The 19551-nt window shown below is 47.5% G+C and overlaps 1 protein-coding gene and 1 pseudogene across 6 annotated transcripts in view; both read right to left on the minus strand.

The window, feature by feature from the left end:
• The window catches only part of LOC140386623 (nuclear protein 1 pseudogene), a 46885-nt pseudogene extending 43939 nt beyond the window's left edge, over positions 1 to 2946 (minus strand).
• Positions 2947 to 4037: 1091 nt separating this feature from the next.
• The window catches only part of rcc1l (RCC1 like), a 225259-nt gene continuing 209745 nt past the window's right edge, over positions 4038 to 19551 (minus strand). For 2 of the 6 annotated variants that reach the window (XR_011933644.1, XR_011933641.1), the window contains 2 exons: positions 13172 to 13574; positions 4038 to 6165 (listed from right to left, as the gene is read on the minus strand). Coding sequence is in view for 2 of the 6 variants with exons in the window: in XM_072469102.1 (XP_072325203.1) it covers positions 6083 to 6165 (83 nt within the window). In the remaining 4 variants the exon portion in view is untranslated. The remainder of the gene's footprint in view (positions 6166 to 13171; positions 13575 to 19551) is intronic. The other 4 variants (XR_011933643.1, XR_011933642.1, XM_072469102.1 and 1 more) reach the window with 2 other exon arrangements.

Raw genomic sequence — 19551 nt, forward strand, 5'->3', positions numbered from 1 at the left:
AAAGAGATCTAGGAGTACAGGTCCACAGGTCACTGAAAGGGGCAACACAGGTGGAGAAGGTGGTCAAGAAGGCATACGGCATGCTTGCCTTCATTGGCCGGGGCATTGAGTATAAGAATTGGCAAGTCATGTTGCAGCTGTAAAGAACCTTAGTTAGGCCACACTTGGAGTATAGTGGTCAATTCTGGTCGCCACACTACCAGAAGGATGTGGAGGCTTTAGAGAGGGTGCAGAAGAGATTTACCAGAATGTTGCCTGGTATGGAGGGCATTAGCTATGAGGAGCGGTTGAATAAACTCGGTTTGTTCTCACTGGAACGAAGGAGGTTGAGGGGCGACCTGATAGATGTCTACAAAATTATGAGGGGCATTAACAGATAGTCAGAGGCTTTTCCCCGGGGTAGAGGGATCAATTACTCGGGGGCATAGGTTTAAGGTGAGGGGCAAGGTTTAGAGTAGATGTACGAGGCAAGTTATTTACGCAGAGGGTAGTGGGTGCCTGGAACTCGCTACCGGAGGAGGTGGTGGAAGCAGGGACGATAGTGACATTTAAGGGGCATCTTGACAAATACATGAATAGGATGGGAATAGAGGGATACGGACCCAGGAAGTGTAGAAGATTGTAGTTTAGTCGGGCAGCATGGTCGGCAAGGGCTTGGAGGGCCGAAGGGCCTGTTCCTGTGCTGCACATTTCTTTGTTCTTTGTTTGTTCTTTGTATATGGGGAGGGGGAGCACACATTCTGTTAGGGGAGAGGAGTACACTGTGTGGGGCAGGGGGAGTACACACTGTGGGGAAGGGAGAGTACACACTGTGTGGGGGAGGGGGGAGTATACAGTGTGTGGGGAGTGGCAGCACACTGTGGGGGAGGGTCAGCACACACTGGGGGATGGGCAGCACACATAGTGGTGAATGGCCACACACACTGTGGGGGAGGGTCAGCATCACTGTGGGGGAGGGGCACCACACACTGTGGGGGAGGGGCACCACACACTGTGGGGGAGGGGCAGCACACACTGTGGGGGAGGGGCAGCAGCACACTGTGGGGGAGGGGCAGCACACACTGTGGGGGAGGGGCAGCACACACTGTGGGGGAGGGGCAGCACACACTGTGGGGGAGGGGCAGCACACACTGTGGGGGAGGGGCAGCACACACTGTGGGGGACGGGCATCACACACTGTGGGGGACGGGCAGCACACACTGTGGGGGACGGGCAGCACACACTGTGGGGGACGGGCAGCACACACTGTGGGGGACGGGCAGCACACACTGTGGGGGACGGGCAGCACACACTGTGGGGGACGGGCAGCACACACTGTGGGGGACGGGCAGCACACACTGTGGGGGACGGGCAGCACACACTGTGGGGGACGGGCAGCACACACTGTGGGGGACGGGCAGCACACACTGTGGGGGACGGGCAGCACACACTGTGGGGGACGGGCAGCACACACTGTGGGGGACGGGCAGCACACACTGTGGGGGCGGGCAGCACACACTGGGGGACAGGCAGCACACACTGTGGGGGACGGGCAGCACACACTGTGGGGGACGGGCAGCACACACTGTGGGGGACGGGCAGCACACACTGTGGGGGACGGGCAGCACACAATGAGGGCGACGGGCAGCACACATGAGGGGGACGGGCAGCACACACTGTGGCGGACGGGCAGCACACTCTGTGGGGGACAGGCAGCACACTCTGTGGGGGACGGGCAGCACACTCTGTGGGGGACGGACAGCACACACTGTTTGGGGAGGGGGAGCACACACTGTTTGGGGAGGGGGAGCACACACTGTTTGGGGAGGGGGAGCACACACTGTTTGGGGAGGGGGAGCACACTGTTTGGGGAGGGGGAGCACACACTGTTTGGGGAGGGGGAGCACACACTGTTTGGGGAGGGGGAGCACACACTGTTTGGGGAGGGGGAGCACACTGTTTGGGGAGGGGGAGCACACACTGTTTGGGGAGGGGGAGCACACACTGTTTGGGGAGGGGGAGCACACGATTTGGGGAGGGGGAGTACACACTGTTTGGGGAGGGGGAGTACACACTTAGGCGGAGGGATGTATGCACTGTGTGGCGGAGTGGGAGTACACACTGTATGGGGGAGGGGCAGTACATAGTGTATGGGGGATGGGGAGCACACTGTTTGCGGAGGGGGAGCACACACTGTTTGAGGAGGGGGAGCACACACTATTTGGGGAGGGGGAGCACACACTGTTTGGGGAGGGGGAGCACACACTGTTTGGGGAGCGGGAGTACACACTGTTTGGGGAGGGGGAGCCCGCACTGTTTGGGGAAGGGGGAGTACACATTGTTTGGGGAGGGGGAGTACACATTGTTTGGGGAGGGGGAGTACACACTGTTTGGGGAGGGGGAGCCCGCACTGTTTGGGGAAGGGGGAATACACATTGTTTGGGGAGGGGGAGTACACATTGTTTGGGGAGGGGGAGCACACACTGTTTGGGGAGGGGGAGCACACACTGGGGAGGGGCAGCACACTGTGTGGGGAAGGTGGAGCACACACTGTTTGGGGAGGGGCAGCACACACTGTGGAGAGGGGGAGTACACACTGTTTGGGGAGGGGGAGCACACATTGTTTGGGGAGGGGGACGCACACACTGTTTGGGGAGGGGGAGCATGCACTGTAGGGAGGGCACCTACATGAGAGAAGGGAGTTCAGAAAACTGCTCACCTAGGATCTACTGCGTGTTCTCTTTTTTTTCAGCTCGCTGTTGTAAAGTTTCTCCATGATCTTCCTCTCGTGCCCAGCTGGACAGTGTTGGTTTGTATTACGACCCCTCTCCTTCTTGCTCCTTCCCTTCCCTCCATTGTGAGCAGAGTATTCTGCCAGATTGTAATACTCGTACTCATCATAATGTGCTTCTTCAAATGACTCCAGGCTATTGCGGGACATTGTGCTTGGGGCTAATGGTCTAGAGGGGGGATTGGAGCAAATCTGGGACCTTGTGTGCTGTATTTGACTGGATTGTGCTTGTGTGGCTTCATTGGTTGACTGTGATGTCAGGGCAGGGTTGGACATGCTTGCTTTCAAAGTAGCTTTTAAAAGGTGTACTGTTTAAATTGTCAGAACAACAGATTGAGCTTTCAAGGAGATGTATGGTTGTAACTTATGATTATATCACTAAGTTATAGGTTGAGATGCAGGCTTGGATTTAAAGTTACAAGATCAACAAAAAATATTTCAGATTCTCTGACACTCTCATTAATGAATGGCCAGCCCTCTCATCACTGGTTTTCTGTTTCTGCTCACTTTCAATAATCTCTCACTGAACTCATTCATATTTCTGTCATTTTACCAATATTGGCTTTTCTTTCAGACTGAGAATTTTATTATCTACGTTCAGCACAATTTATCCCAAAAATGACTAAGTGTCATTTTGGGCGAGTTTGGCGGGGTGATTCCCACCAACTTTTTTCATGAGATCCAGATCTGAATTCACCCACACTTAGGAACGGGATGTGGCCGGTAGATCCTGAGAGAAGCCTCTCTTGCGATTCCCGACGGCTATTAGGTCTCACGAGACATTGCGATCTGAGTGTGGGGATCCAAATTTGCAATTAATTGCCAGGTTGACACTGCCATGAGGCTCAGACCAGTGCCAGGACACTGTCCTGCCCCCAACCACCTCTTTCGCTTTAAACTCATAGTATTTTTGCTTTAAACTCCGAGAAACCAGCAGCTGGTTAAGCTAGTTAATGTTGAGTACTGGCCTGCTTGGTGTTTAGCTGGTTTCATTAGTTAATTCTGAAGGCCTGCTTGCTCTGTGTTGAGCTTGTTGAATCAATGAATACCGAGGGCCTGCCTGCTCAGTTGAACACAGGCCCTCAGCATTAACTAGTTAAACCAGCTCAACACCAAGCAAGCAGGTGAGGGCCTGTTTGGTGTTTTTGATGGATACTTACAGCTGGGGGAGGAATAATCAGAGCTGTTTGCAAAACTGCTAGTGACGCAGAAAGGAATGAATGACTGCAAATAACTGAACTGTAAATGAGTGAGGGCTAAGGCAGAATTCAGCTGGTCATTGAGACGGCCAGCAAGAAAAAAGAACATTTATTTAGTGCCTTTTACAATCGCAGGATGAACAAATGTTCTTCACAGACAATGAACAGAAATTTCTTCCTTTTAAATAAAGCAGTGAAGCTATCATATAGTCCTGCCACAGACTCTGTTCCCCATGCTACCAACTCAATCCCTCTCCCTGGCAACCATCCAGAGTACTGCATTTAACCCCAACCGTATCGGTGTCATCATTAAGATCATGCAACAAACCCACATAGCTGTACTTACCTGCCGAGGAGATACTTTCCTTCCTCTGAACAATTCCAAAGCACATAGACTTGTCCAGAGATTGTCAGAAATTTAAACTCAATCAAATTTACCACCTACATTTTCAGATTTTCACATATATAAGCACGACAATCATGCTAATTCCACATGGCTCACCGATAGTGGTAGGAGCAAAAACCAGAAATAAAATCCATGAAATTTCCACGACAATTGAGTGGAACTCCCCTATGTACGACATTAAATGTTATTTTGTAAAGTACATTACATTCATCCTTTCAAAGCTGTTGTAAACCATCGGAAGGCATCACTGTGCAAACACACGCTCTATTCCTCTCCAACAATTCACTTCCAGCTTTATTTCGACATGATTATCTCCGAACCAGGCAGTCTAAATATCCACTGACAATTATCGAGAGGCTCCATCAATGTCTATTAAACCAGTTCTCCAGGGAAAGTCTTTGCAGAAATAGGTCAGTGAAACGGATTCAAATTCTAGCGTATATTCATTGAAAGAACGGTCCACAGTGGCACCAATACCATGGAGAGAATGGCAGTCTGGAATTGATCAGATTTTCTCATGTCCCATGGAATGGGTTCTGTAGACTGAATGATGTTTTCTTATTTAATTGCTTTTTGCACACAAATACAAAATTTTGCTAATCCAGGATTTCCTCTTTGACACACAAATCTGGAATTTTGCAAATCAGGAATTTCCTCTTCCGCACACGAATCAAAAATTTAGCAAATCAAGCATTTCCTCTTCCGCGCACGAATCCTGGATTTTGAAACTCCGCAATTTCCTCTAACTCGCACAAATCCAGAATTTTGCAAATACAGAATTTCCTCTTCCGCACACAAATCTGGAATTTTACCATCCAGAATTCCCTCTTCTGCTCAAGAATCCGGAATTTTGAAAATCCAGACTTTCCTCTTCTGCAAGCGAATCTAAGATTTTGTAAATCTAGAACTTCCTCGTTCACACACAAATCCAGAATTTCCTTTTATGCACATGAATCTGGAATTTCTTCTTCCACACCTCAGTTCAGGATTTCTTGTCTCACTGCAGAAAATCGGATACCGGTGAATTTTTAGATTGGATGGGAGTTATACTGTTCACTGTCCCCAAGACCCACCACAGTATTGTGACATCACACAGCACATTGTGTTATTGGTATCCTAGATACAGTAACATATGGGGAGAATTCAAGAGACTATTGATGGCAGTCATCTGACGTGTAATGGGAGGTTGGGGAAGGTACAGGTGGTTAAAACAATGACACACAGAGAGATGAATGAGCAAAGACCTTTAGCACCAGAATATTCCATTCCCAAAATAAAATGACACCATTTCCACAGTGTGATTGGTCAGGAAAATATTCAAGATTGAGATCACGTGAAATAACACTTGGGGAGCTGTGAAAACGTCACAATGGAGTCACGGACAATGAGAAAATCGGAGAGTTATCAAGAGTTAACCAAAGCTAGAAAGAGAAAGAAAGTCAGATAGAGAGCAAGAGATAAAGAAAGAGGTCAGTGAGTGGAAGGAAAGCAGACACATTGAAAAAGAAAACCTGGTTTCAAAGTTTGATATACAATGAAGAAAAGCAGCTCCAATTCAGTGAATACTTGATTAGTGAAATAATCAGTTCAAAGTAAACCCACACAGCGAAATCTTCAGCATGGACAATCTGTGGTTGCCGAAAGACCTGGGACTGTTAGCAGCTGTTTATTTCCAGAATCAGAGCAGATTCTCATCTCTCATTGCACTCAGGTCAGATGAATGATCTTGTAAGAGCCACCATGTGGTCCACTCCACACGCCACGTCCACAACATCGCCTGCTATTGACACCTAAACAAACAGCAATAAACAGTTAGCTACTTCCTGTCTGGATACATAACCTGAGGAAGAATAAATTGGTCTTTGAGGGAACCCAGCAGATTGACGAGAATAACACCTGGACTAGGAACATAGGAACAGGATTAGGTCAAAATTTTGTTAAAGGCTGATCAGACACTTGAATATCTTTTACATCATAACCCTATACTTATTGTTAGAAATCTTATCAATCTCTACCTTAAATAGACTGAGCCTCCACAGCCCTCTGTGTGGCAAATTCTAAAGATTGACAATTTACTGTGTAAAGAGATTTCTCCTCATCTCAGTCCTAAGTGGCTTCACCCTTATTTTGAAATGGTGCCCCCTGGTTCTAGACTTCCCAACTAAGTGAAACATTTTACCTGCATCTACCCTGTCTATTCCCCAAGTATTTTGTAGGTTTCAATAAGATCACTTCTCATTCCGCAAAACTCTAGAGAATAGATGTGCAGGTTAGGTTCCGAGAATAGGGTGGGATCTAGGTAGAGTGCTCTTTCAGAATGCTGGTGGGTACAGACTTGATGGGCCAAATGGCCTCCTTCTGCATTGTAGGGATTCTATGCAATACAGACCCAGTTTGCCCAATCTCTGTTCATAAGACAATTCCACTGTCCCTGGAACAAGTCTGGTAAACCTTCATTGCACTCCCTCTATTGCAATAATATCCTTTGAGATAAGGGGACCAAAACTGTACACAGTACTCCAGGTGCGGCCTAACCAAGCTTCCATACTACTGAAGCAAGACTGTTCCAGCACCTGTTCGGGTACACGGAGGGAGAATTCGCAATGTCCAATTCACTTAACAAGCACGTCTTTCGGGACTTGTGGGAGGAAAATGGAGCACACGGAGGAATCACACACAGACATGTGGAGAACGTGCAGACTTCACACAGCCAGTGAGCCAAGCTGGGAATCGAACCCGGGTCCCTGGCTATGTGAAGCAACAGTGCTAACCACTGTACTACCATGCCACCCTTAGCCTTCCTCATGCTGCACCTGCACATTAGCCTTCAGTGAACTATGGACAAGGAGGTCCAGATCCCTTGGTACATCAACATTTTCTAATTTCTTATCATTTAGGAAATACTCTGCACATCCGTTCCTTCCGCCAAACTGGATTACCTTACATTTTTCCACCTTCTGTAGCCCCTTTAGATCTTCCTTACAACATATTCTTACCTGGCTTTGTATCATCTGAGAACTTGGAAATAAGACATTTGATCTCCACATCCAAAACATTAGTATATATTGTGAACAACTGGGGCCCAAGTACTGACCTTTGTGGTATCCCACCAGCCACAGCCTGTTAATGTGGGAATGATCTGTTTATTCCCACACTCTATTTTCTACCTTTAACCAATCCTCAGTCCATGACAGCATGTTGCTTCCTATCCCATGTGCTTTTATTTTGCTAATTAACCTCCTGTGAGGGCTTCATCAAAAGTCTTCTGAAAATCCAAACGTGCCACGTCCATCGACTCTCCTTTATCAATTTTATCAGTAACGTCCTCAAAATACTCCCAACAAGTTGGCCAAACATGATTTTCCATTTGTCGATCCATGCTGACAACCCAATCAGATCATGATTGTCCAAGTGTCTATTTATCACATAGAAATCATAGAATCCATACAGTGCCAAAGGAGGCCATTTGGCCCATCAAGTCTGCACCGACCCTCAGAAAGAGTATCCTTCCGAAGCCCATACCCTATCCCTTGTAACCCCATCCCTGGCAATTTAGCATGGCCAATCCATCTAACCTGCACATCTTTGGACTATGGGAGGAAACCGGAGCACCCGGAGGAAACCCACACTGACACCGAAAGAAAGTGCAAACTCCACACGGTCGTTCAAGACCCAAGTACTATTGAACCCAGCTCCCTGGCGCCATGAGGCATCAGTGCTAACCACTGAGCCACCATGCCAACCCTTTATAATACAACATCCTTCATAATAGATTCCAGACTTTGTCCTACTACTGATGTAAGGCTAACATGGTCTGTAGTTCCCTGTCTTCTTGGTCCCTCCCTTCTTAAATAGTATGGTGACATTTGCTACCTTACAATCTTCAGGAAGTATTCCAGAATCTATAGAATTCGGGAAGATTATGGAATTTACAGTACAGAAGGAGGCCATTCAGCCCATCGAGTCTGTACTGGTCCTTGGAAAGAGCACCCCACTCAAGCCCCACGCCTCCACCCCATCCTCTTTATCCCCATAACCCCACCTAACCTTTTTGGACACTAAAGGCAATTTAGAAAGGCCAATCCACCTAACCTGCACATCTTTGGACTGTGGGAGGAAACTGGAGCACCCGGAGGAAACCCACGCAGACATGGGGAGAATGTGCAGTCTCTGCACAGACAGTGACCCAAGCCGGGAATCGAACCTGGTACCTTGGAGACGTGAAGCAACTGTGCTAACCACTGTGCTACCAATGATCACCAATGCATCCAATATCTTTATAGCAACCTCTCTCAACACTCTGGGATGCATAGCATCAGATCCCGGGACTTATCAACTATCAGTTCGATTAATTTCCTTCATACAACTTTCTATCTTCTCCTAATTTCCTTCAACTCCGCATTCTCCTTAGTCCCTTGGATCTCTACATAGAGTCAAACAGTGACAGACAAGGAAGGCGCTTCGGCCCATGTGCACCGACAAAACCACACAATCTACACAAATCCCACCTTCCAGAACTTGGCCCATAGTCTTGAATGTTATGACATTATGAAGTAGTTTATGCTAAAACATTGCATATAGTTAACAGGCACTTGGGGAGAATGGGATCAAAGGCTATGGGGAGAAAGCAGGATTAGGCTATTGAGTTGGATGATCAGCCATGATCGTTATAAATGGCGGAGCAGTCTCGAAGAGCCAAAAGGCTCGCCTGCTCCTATCTTCTATGTATCTATGTACATAAGTGCTCACCCATGTACTTTTTAAAGGTTGTGAGGTTTCCCACCTCTACAACCATCCAAGGCAGTGCATTTCAGACACTCAGGCGAAAGAAGTTTCCTCAAATCCCCTCTAAACCTCCTCCCCCTCACCTTAAAATTATGCCCCTTCGTGATTGTCCCTTCAACTAAGGGGAACAGCGGCTTCCTATCCAACCTGTCCATACCCCTCAGCCTTATACACCTCAATCAGATCTCTCCTCAGCCTTCTCTGCTCTCAAGAAAACGACCCGCGCCTCTCCAGCCTCTCTTCATAGCTCAAATGCTCCATCCCAGGCAACATTCTGGTTTGTCTCCTCTGCAGCCTCACCAGTGTAATCATATCCATCCTCCAGTGAGACAACCAGAACTACACACACTACTCCAGCTGTGGTCTAACCGAAGCTTTGTGCAGCTCTATCATAACCTCGCTGCTCTTTTAATCTATGCCAAGTGTCCCATATGCCTTAACTACCCTTTTAACCTATCCTGCCGCCTTCAGGGACATGTTGACTAGCACCCGTTGCTCTGAGCTTCCTAGTGTCCTGTCATTTATTGTAAAATTGTCACTATGTTCTTGTCACAAGTACTTCAAATCAGTTTGAGGTTTCACACACTGTAATATTACACTCTTGATCACCAAGGCATCACATTATAAGAACATAAGCAGGAGTAGGCCATCTGGCCCCTCGAGCTTGCTCCGCCATTCAATGAGATCATGGCTGATCTTTTTTGGACTCAGCTCCACTTTCCGGCCCAAACACCATAACCCTTAATCCCTTTATTATTCAAAAAATTATCTATCTTTATCTTAAAAACATTTAATGAAGGAGTCTCAACTGCTTCACTGGGCAAGGAATTCCATAGATTCACAACCCTTTGGGTGAAGAAGTTCCTCCTAAACTCAGTCCTAAATCTACTTCCCCTTATTTTGAGGCTATGGTCCCTAGTTCTGCTTTGGAATTAACTTAGTGAATCTCCTCTGCATACCCTCCAGCACCAGTACGTCCTTTCTCAGGTAAGGAGACCAAAACTGAACACAATACTCCAGGTGTGGCCTCACTAATACCTTAAACAATTGCAGCATAACCTCCCTAGTCCTAAACTCCATCCCTCTAGCAATGAAGGACAAAATTCCATTTGCCTTCTTAATCACCTGTTGCACCTGTAAACCAACGTTTTGCGACTCATGCACTAGCACACCCAGGTCTCTCAGCACAGCGACATGTTTTCATATTTTATCATTTAAATAATAATCCCTTTTGCAATTATTCCTACCAAAATGGATAACTTCACATTTGCCAACATTGTATTCCATCTGCCAGGCCATAGCCCATTCATTTAACCTATCAAAATCCCTCTGCAGACTTCCGGTATCCTCTGCACATTTGGCTTTAGCACTCATCTTAGTGTCGTCTGCAAACTTGGACACATTGCACTTGGTCCCCAATTCCAAATCATCTATGTAAATTGTGAACAATTGAGGGCCCAACACTGAACCCTGAGGGACACCACTAGCTACTGATTGCCAACCAGAGAAACATCCATTAATCCGTACTCTTTGCTTTCTATTAATTAACCAATCCTCTATCCATGCTACTACTTTACCCTTAATGCCATGCATCTTTATCTTATGAAGCAATCTTTTGTGTGGCACCTTGTCAAAAGCTTTCTGGAAATCCAGACATGCTACATCCATTGGCTCCCGCACTGGTAATGCCCCGAAAAAATTCCCCTAAATTAGTTAGGCACGACCTGCCCTTTATGAACCCATGCTGCGTCTGCCCAATGGGACAATTTCCATCCAGATGCCTCGCTATTTCTTCCTTGATGATAGATTCCAGCATAAGACCATAAGACATAGGAGCGGAAGTAAAGCCATTCGGCCCATCGAGTCCACTCCAGCCACCATGGCTGATTTCAACTCCATTCACCCGCTCGCTGTCCATAGCCCTTAATTCCTCGAGAAATCAAGAATTTATCAACTTCTGTCTTAAAGACACTCAACGTTTCGGCTTCCACCACCCTCTGTGGCAATGAATTCCACAGACCCACCACTGTCTGGCTGAAGAAATTTCTCCTCATCTCTGTTCTAAAGTGACTCCCTTTTATTCTAAGGCTGTGCCCCCGGGTCCTAGTCTCCCCTGCTAATGGAAATAACTTCCCTACGTCCACCCTATCTAAGCCATTCATTATCTTGTAAGTTTCTATTAGATCTCCGCTCAACCTCCTAAACTCCAATGAATATAATCCCAGGATCCTCAGATGTTCATCGTATGTTAGGCCTACCATTCCTGGGATCATCCGTGTGAATCTCCGCTGGACCCGCTCCAGTGCCAGTATGTCTTCCTGAGGTGTGGGGCCCAAAATTGCTCACAGTATTCTAAATGGGGCCTAACTAATGCTTTATAAAGCTTCAGAAGTACATCCTTGCTTTTATATTCCAAGCCTCTTGAGATAAATGACAACATTGCATTTGCTTTCTTAATTACGGATTCAACCTGCAAGTTTACCTTTAGAGAATCCTGGACTAGGACTCCCAAGTCCCTTTGCACTTCAGCATTATGAATTTTGTCACCGTTTAGAAAATAGTCCATGCCTCTATTCTTTTTTCCTAAAGTGCAAGACCTCGCACTTGCCCACATTGAATTTTATGAGCCATTTCTTGGACCACTCTCCTAAACTGTCTAAATCTTTCTGCAGCCTCCCCACCTCCTCAATACTACCTGCCCCTCCACCGATCTTTGTATCATCGGCAAACTTAGCCAGAATACCCCCCGTCCCGTCATCTAGATCGTTAATATATAAAGAGAAAAGCTGTGGCCCCAACACTGAACCCTGCGGGACACCACTCGTCACCGGTTGCCATTCCGAAAAATAACCTTTTATCCCAACTCTCTGCCTTCTGCCTGACAGCCAATCGTCAATCCATGTTAGTACCTTGCCTCGAATACCATGGGCCCTTATTTTACTCAGCAGTCTCCCTTGAGGCCTTTTGGAAGTCAAGATAGATAACATCCATTGGCTCTCCTTGGTCAAACCTATTTGTTATCGCTTCAATGAACTCTAACAGGTTTGTCAGGCACGACCTCCCCTTACTAAATCCATGCTGACTTGTCCTAATCCGACCCTGCACTTCCAAGAATTTAGAAATCTCATCCTTAACAATGGATTCTAGAATCTTTCCAACAACCGAGGTTAGCCTATAATTTTCCATCTTTTTCCTTGTTCCCTTCTTGAACAGGGGGGTTACAACAGCAATTATCCAATCCCCTGGGACTTTCCCGGACTCCAGTGACTTGTGAAAGATCATAACTAACGCCTCCACTATTTCTTCAGCTATCTCCTTTAGAACTCTAGGAGGTAGCCCATCTGGGCCCGGGGATTTATCAATTTTTAGACCTCTTAGTTTCTCTCGCACTTTCTCCTTTGTGATGGCTACCATATTCAACTCTGCCCCCTGACTCTCCTGAATTGTTGGGATAATACTCATGTCTTCTACTGTGAAGACTGACGCAAAGTACTTATTTAGTTAGTAGATAGTAGAACATACAGTGCAGAAGGAGGCCATTCGGCCCATCGAGTCTGCACCGGCTCTTTGGAAAGAGCACCCTACCCAAGCCCACACCTCCACCCTATCCCCATAACCCAGTAACCCCACCCGGCACTAAGGGCAATTTTGGACACTAAGGGCAATTTAGCATGGCCAATTCACCTAACCTGCACATCTTTGGACTGTGGGAGGAAACCGGAGCACCCGGAGGAAACCCACGCACACACGGGGAGAACGTGCAGACTCCGCACAGACAGTGACCCAAGCCGGGAATCGAACCTGGGACCCTGGAGCTGTGAAGCAATTGTGCTAACCACTATGCTACCGTGCTGCCCCATTCCAATAGTTCCTCAGCTATTTCCTTGTCTCTCATCACTAGATTACCAGCGTCATTTTGGAGCGGCCCAATGTCTACTTTTGCCTCCCGTTTGTTTTTAATGTATTTAAAGAAACTTTTACTATCATTCCTAATGTTACTGGCTAGCCTACCTTCATATTTGATCCTCTCTTTCCTTATTTCTCTCTTTGTTATCCTCTGTTTGTTTTTGTAGCCTTCCCAATCTTCTGACTTCCCACTTGTCTTGTGGCACTTGTCTTTGCAGGGGCAGGCCAGTCGATTTAGGCGGGAGAACAGCTGGTGAGTCAGTTTCAGCGGGAGCAGTGCGGAAGTGGCTGCTGGGAGGTAAGTCTGTCCTTTAAAAGCACTTGTCTTTGCAGGGGCAGGCCAGTCGATTTCGGCGGGAGAACAGCTGGTGAGTCAGTTTCAGCGGGAGCAGTGCGGAAGTGGCTGCTGGGAGGTAAGTCTGTCCTTTAAAAGCACTTGTCTTTGCAGGGGCAGGCCAGTCGATTTCGGCGGGAGTGGAGCTGGCTGGTTAGTCAATTTCAGCAGGAGCTAAGAATTTAAAAAAAAAAATTAGTGTTTTCGGCGGGAACAGGAAGTCGACCCGCGGACGTCTGGGAAGACCCTCACCAATAAATTCTGGTGGATAGGAAACCCGAGACACTACACGTGTAGTGTCTCCCACCCGCCCTCCTCCTCTAACCTAATAATAAAACCCATTGGTCTGAGGGAAGTACCATATTTTATTATATTATTATTATTTTTTATAAAAAATTTAATTTAGTTGTTAGCCAGATCTTGGTAGAAAGTTAGAGGAATGGCAGGGAAGGGAGTGCAATGTTCCTCCTGCAGGATGTTTGAGGTGAGGGATGCAGTTAGTGTCCCTGCTGATTTTACCTGCAGGAAGTGCTGCCATCTCCAGCTCCTCCAAGACTGAGTTAGGGAACTGGAGCTGGAGTTGGAAGAACTTCGGATCATTCGGGAGGCAGAAGGGGTCATAGATAGCAGCTTCAGGGAATTAGTTACACCAAAGATTGGAGATAGGTGGGTAACTGTAAGAGGGACTGGGAAAAAGCAGTCAGTGCAGGGATCCCCTGCGGTCGTTCCCTTGAGAAACAAGTATACCGCTTTGGATACTTGTGGGGGGGGGGACTTACCAGGGGTAAGCCATGGGGTACGGGCCTCTGGCACGGAGTCTGTCCCTGTTGCTCAGAAGGGAAGGGGGGAGAACAAACAAAGAACAAAGAAATGTACAGCACAGGAACAGGCCCTTCGGCCCTCCAAGCCCGTGCCGACCATACTGCCCGACTAAACTACAATCTTCTACACTTCCTGGGTCCGTATCCTTCTATCCCCATCCTATTCATATATTTGTCAAGATGCCCCTTAAATGTCCCTATCGTTCCTGCTTCCACTACCTCCTCCGGTAGCGAGTTCCAGGTACCCACTACCCTCTGCGTAAAAAACTTGCCTCGTACATCTACTCTAAACCTTGCCCCTCTCACCTTAAACCTATGCCCCCTAGTAATTGACCCCTCTACCCTGGGGAAAAGCCTCTGACTATCCACTCTGTCTATGCCCCTCATAATTTTGTATACCTCTATCAGGTCGCCCCTCAACCTCCTTCGTTCCAGTGAGAACAAACCGAGTTTATTCAATCGCTCCTCATAGCTTTTGCCCTCCATACCAGGCAACATTCTGGTAAATCTCTTCTGCACCCTCTCTAAAGCCTCCACATCCTTCTGGTAGTGTGGCGACCAGAATTGAACACTATACTCCAAGTGTGGCCGAACTAAGGTTCTATACAGCTGCAACATGACTTGCCAATTCTTATACTCAATGCCCCAGCCAATGAAGGCAAGCATGCCGTATGCCTTCTTGACTACCTTCTCCACCTGTGTTGCCCCTTTCAATGACCTGTAGACCTGTACTCCTAGATCTCTTTGACTTTCAATACTCTTGAGGGTTCTACCATTCACTGTATATTCCCTACCTGCATTAGACCTTCCAAAATGCATTACCTCACATTTGTCCGGATTAAACTCCATCTGCCATCTCTCCGCCCAAGTCTCCAGATAAATCTGCAGACGATACTAAAGTCGGTGGTGTTGTCGATAGTGTGGAAGGATGTAGCAGGTTACAGAGGGATATAGATAAGATGCAGAGCTGGGCTGAGAGGTGGCAAATGGAGTTTAATGTAGAGAAGTGTGAGGTGATTCACTTTGGAAGGAATAACAGGAATGCGGAATATTTGGCTAATGGTAAAGTTCTTGAAAGTGTGGATGAGCAGAGGGATCTAGGTGTCCATGTACATAGATCCCTGAAAGTTGCCACCCAGGTTGATAGGGTTGTGAAGAAGGCCTATGGAGTGTTGGCCTTTATTGGTAGAGGGATTGAGTTCCGGAGTCGGGAGGTCATGTTGCAGCTGTACAGAACTCTGGTACGGCCGCATTTGGAGTATTGCGTACAGTTCTGGTCACCGCATTATAGGAAGGACGTGGAGGCTTTGGAGCGGGTGCAGAGGAGATTTACCAGGATGTTGCCTGGTATGGAGGGAAAATCTTATGAGGAAAGGCTGATGGACTTGAGGTTGTTTTCGTTGGAGAGAAGAAGGTTAAGAGGAGACTTAATAGAGGCATACAAAATGATCAGGGGGTTGCATAGGGTGGACAGTGAGAGCCTTCTCCCGCGGATGGATATGGCTGGCACGAGGGGACATAACTTTAAACTGAGGGGTAATAGATATAGGACAGGGGTCAGAGGTAGGTTCTTTACGCAAAGAGTAGTGAGGCCGTGGAATGCCCTACCTGCTACAGTAGTGAACTCGCCAACATTGAGGGCATTTAAAAGTTTATTGGATAAACATATGGATGATAATGGCATGGTGTAGGTTAGATGGCTTTTGTTTCGGTGCAACATCGTGGGCCGAAGGGCCTGTACTGCGCTGTATTGTTCTATGTTCTATGTTCTAATCTAAATCCTGCTGTATCCTCAGACAGTCCTCATCGCTATCCGCAATTCCACCAACCTTTGTGTCGTCTGCAAACTTACTAATCAGACCGGTTACATTTTCCTCCAAATCATTTATATATACTCCAAAGAGCAAAGGTCCCAGCACTGATCCCTGTGGAACACCACTGGTCACAGCCCTCCAATTAGAAAAGCATCCCTCCATTGCTACCCTCTGCCTTCTATGGCCTAGCCAGTTCTGTATCCACCTTGCCAGTTCACCCCTGATCCCGTGTGACTTCACCTTTTGTACTAGTCTACCATGAGGGACCTTGTCAAAGGCCTTACTGAAGTCCATATAGACAACATCTACTGCCCTACCTGCATCAATCATCTTAGTGACCTCCTCGAAAAACTCTATCAAGTTAGTGAGACACGACCTCCCCTTCACAAAACCGTGCTGCCTCTCACTAATACGTCCATTTGCTTCCAAATGGGAGTAGATCCGGTCTCTAAGAATTCTCTCCAGTAATTTCCCTACCACTGAAGTAAGGCTCACCAGCCTGTAGTTCCCGGGATTATCCTTGCTACCCTTCTTAAACAGAGGAACAACATTGGCTATTCTCCAGTCCTCCGGGACATCCCCTGAAGACAGCGAGGATCCAAAGATTTCTGTCAAGGCCTCAGCAATTTCCTCTCCAGCCTCCTTCAGTATTCTGGGGTAGATCCCATCAGGCCCTGGGGACTTATCTACCTTAATATTTTGTAAGACACCCAACACCTCGTCTTTTTGGATCACAATGTGACCCAGGCTATCTACACCCCCTTCTCCAGACTCAACATCTACCAATTCCTTCTCTTTGGTGAATACTGATGCAAAGTATTCATTTAGTACCTCGCCCATTTCCTCTGGCTCCACACATAGATTCCCTTGCCTATCCTTCAGTGGGCCAACCCTTTCCCTGGCTACCCTCTTGCTTTTTATGTACGTGTAAAAAGCCTTGGGATTTTCCTGAACCCTATTTGCTAATGACTTTTCGTGACCCCTTCTAGCCCTCCTGACTTCTTGCTTAAGTTCCTTCCTACTTTCCTTATATGCCACACAGGCTTCCTCTGTTCCCAGCCTTTTAGCCCTGACAAATGCCTCCTTTTTCTTTTTGACGAGGCCTACAATATCACTCGTCATCCAAGGTTCCCGAAAATTGCCGTATTTATCTTTCTTCCTCACAGGAACATGCCGGTCCTATATTCCTTTCAACTGACACTTGAAAGCCTCCCACATGTCAGATGTCGATTTGCCCTCAAACATCCGCCCCCAATCTATGTTCTTCAGTTCCCGCCTAATATTGTTATAATTAGCCTTCCCCCAATTTAGCACATTCATCCTCGGACCACTCTTATCCTTGTCCACCAGTACTTCAAAACTTACTGAATTGTGGTCACTGTTACCGAAATGCTCCCCTACTGAAACATCTACCACCTGGCCGGGCTCATTCCCCAATACCAGGTCCAGTACCGCCCCTTCCCTAGTTGGACTGCTGACATATTGTTTTAAGAAGCCCTCCTGGATGCTCCTTACAAACTCCGCCCCGTCTAAGCCCCTGGCACGAAGTGAGTCCCAGTCAATATTGGGGAAGTTGAAGTCTGCCATCACCACAACCCTGTTGTTTTTACTCTTTTCCAAAATCTGTCTACCTATCTGCTCCTCTATCTCCCGCTGGCTGTTGGAAGGCCTGTAGTATACCCCCAACATCGTGACTGCACCCTTCTTATTCCTGATCTCTACCCATATAGCCTCACTGCCCTCTGAGGTGTCCTCTCGCAGTATAGCTGTGATATTCTCCCGAACAAGTAGCGCAACTCCACCTCCCCTTTTACATCCCCCTCTATCCCGCCTGAAACATCTAAATCCTGGAACGTTTAGCTGCCAATCCTGCCCTTCCCTCAACCAGGTCTCTGTAATGGCAACAACATCATAGTTCCAAGTACTAATCCAGGCTCTAAGTTCATCTGCCTTACATGTAATGCTCCTTGCATTAAAACATATGCACTTCAGGCCACCAGACCCGCTGTGTTCAGCAACTTCTCCCCGTCTGCTCTGCCTCAGAGCCACACTGTCCCTATTCCCTAGTTCTCCCTCAATGCTCTCACCTTCTGACCTATTGCTCCCGTGCCCACCCCCCTGCCATACTAGTTTAAACCCTCCCGTGTGACACTAGCAAACCTCGCGGCCAGAAGAGCAGAGCATTAGTAATTGGGGACTCTATAGTCAGGGGCACAGATAGGAGATTTTGTGAGAGCGTGAGAGACTCACGTTTGGTATGTTGCCTCCCAGGTGCAAGGGTACGTGATGTCTCTGATCGTGTTTTCCGGGTCCTTAGGGGGCAGGGGGAGCAGCCCCAAGTCGTGGTCCACATTGGCACTAACGACATAGGTAGGAAAGGGGACAAGGATGTCAGGCAGGCTTTCAGGGAGCGAGGATGGAAGCTCAGAACTAGAACAAACAGAGTTGTTATCTCTGGGTTGTTGCCCGTGACACGTGATAGTGAGATGAGGAATAGGGAGAGAGAGCATTTAAACACGTGGCTACAGGGATGGTGCAGGCGGGAGGGATTCAGATTTCTGGATAACTGGGGCTCTTTCTGGGGAAGGTGCGACCTCTACAGACAGGATGGTCTACATCTGAACCTGAGGGGCACAAATATCCTGGGGGGAGATTTGTTAGTGCTCTTTGGGGGGGTTTAAACTAATGCAGCAGGGGCATGGGAACCTGGATTGTAGTTTTAGGGTAAGGGAGAATGAGAGTATAGAGGTCAGGAGCACAGATTTGACGTCGCAGGAGGGGGCCAGTGTTCAGGTAGGTGGTTTGAAGTGTGTCTACTTCAATGCCAGGAGCATAGGAAACAAGGTAGGGGAACTGGCAGCATGGGTTGGTACCTGGGACTTCGATGTTGTGGCCATTTCGGAGACATGGATAGAGCAGGGACAGGAATGGATGTTGCAGGTTCCGGGGTTTAGGTGTTTTAGTAAGCTCAAAGAAGGAGGCAAAAGAGGGGGCGGTGTGGCGCTGCTAGTCAAGAGCAGTATTACGGTGGCGGAGAGGATGCTAGATGGGGCCTCTTCTTCCGAGGTAGTATGGGCTGAAGTTAGAAACAGGAAAGGAGAGGTCACCCTGTTGGGAGTTTTTTAGAGGCCTCCTAATAGTTCTAGGGATGTAGAGGAAAGGATGGCAAAGATGATTCTGGAAAAGAGCGAAAGTAACAGGGTAGTTATTATGGGAGACTTTAACTTTCCAAATGTTGACTGGAAAAGATATAGTTCGAGTACAATAGATGGGTTGTTTTTTGTACAGTGTGTGCAGGAGGGTTTCTTGAAACAATATGTTGACAGGCCAACAAGAGGCGAGGCCACGTTGGATTTGGTTTTGGGTAATGAACCAGGCCAGGTGTTGGATTTGGAGGTAGGAGTGCACTTTGGGGACAGTGACCACAATTCGGTGACGTTTACGTTAATGATGGAAAGGGATAAGAGTTATAGCTGGGGGAAGGGCAATTATGATGCCAATAGGCGTGACTTGGGG

The sequence above is a fragment of the Scyliorhinus torazame genome, chromosome 12 (assembly GCF_047496885.1).
Source record: "Scyliorhinus torazame isolate Kashiwa2021f chromosome 12, sScyTor2.1, whole genome shotgun sequence".
NCBI lineage: Eukaryota > Metazoa > Chordata > Chondrichthyes > Carcharhiniformes > Scyliorhinidae > Scyliorhinus > Scyliorhinus torazame.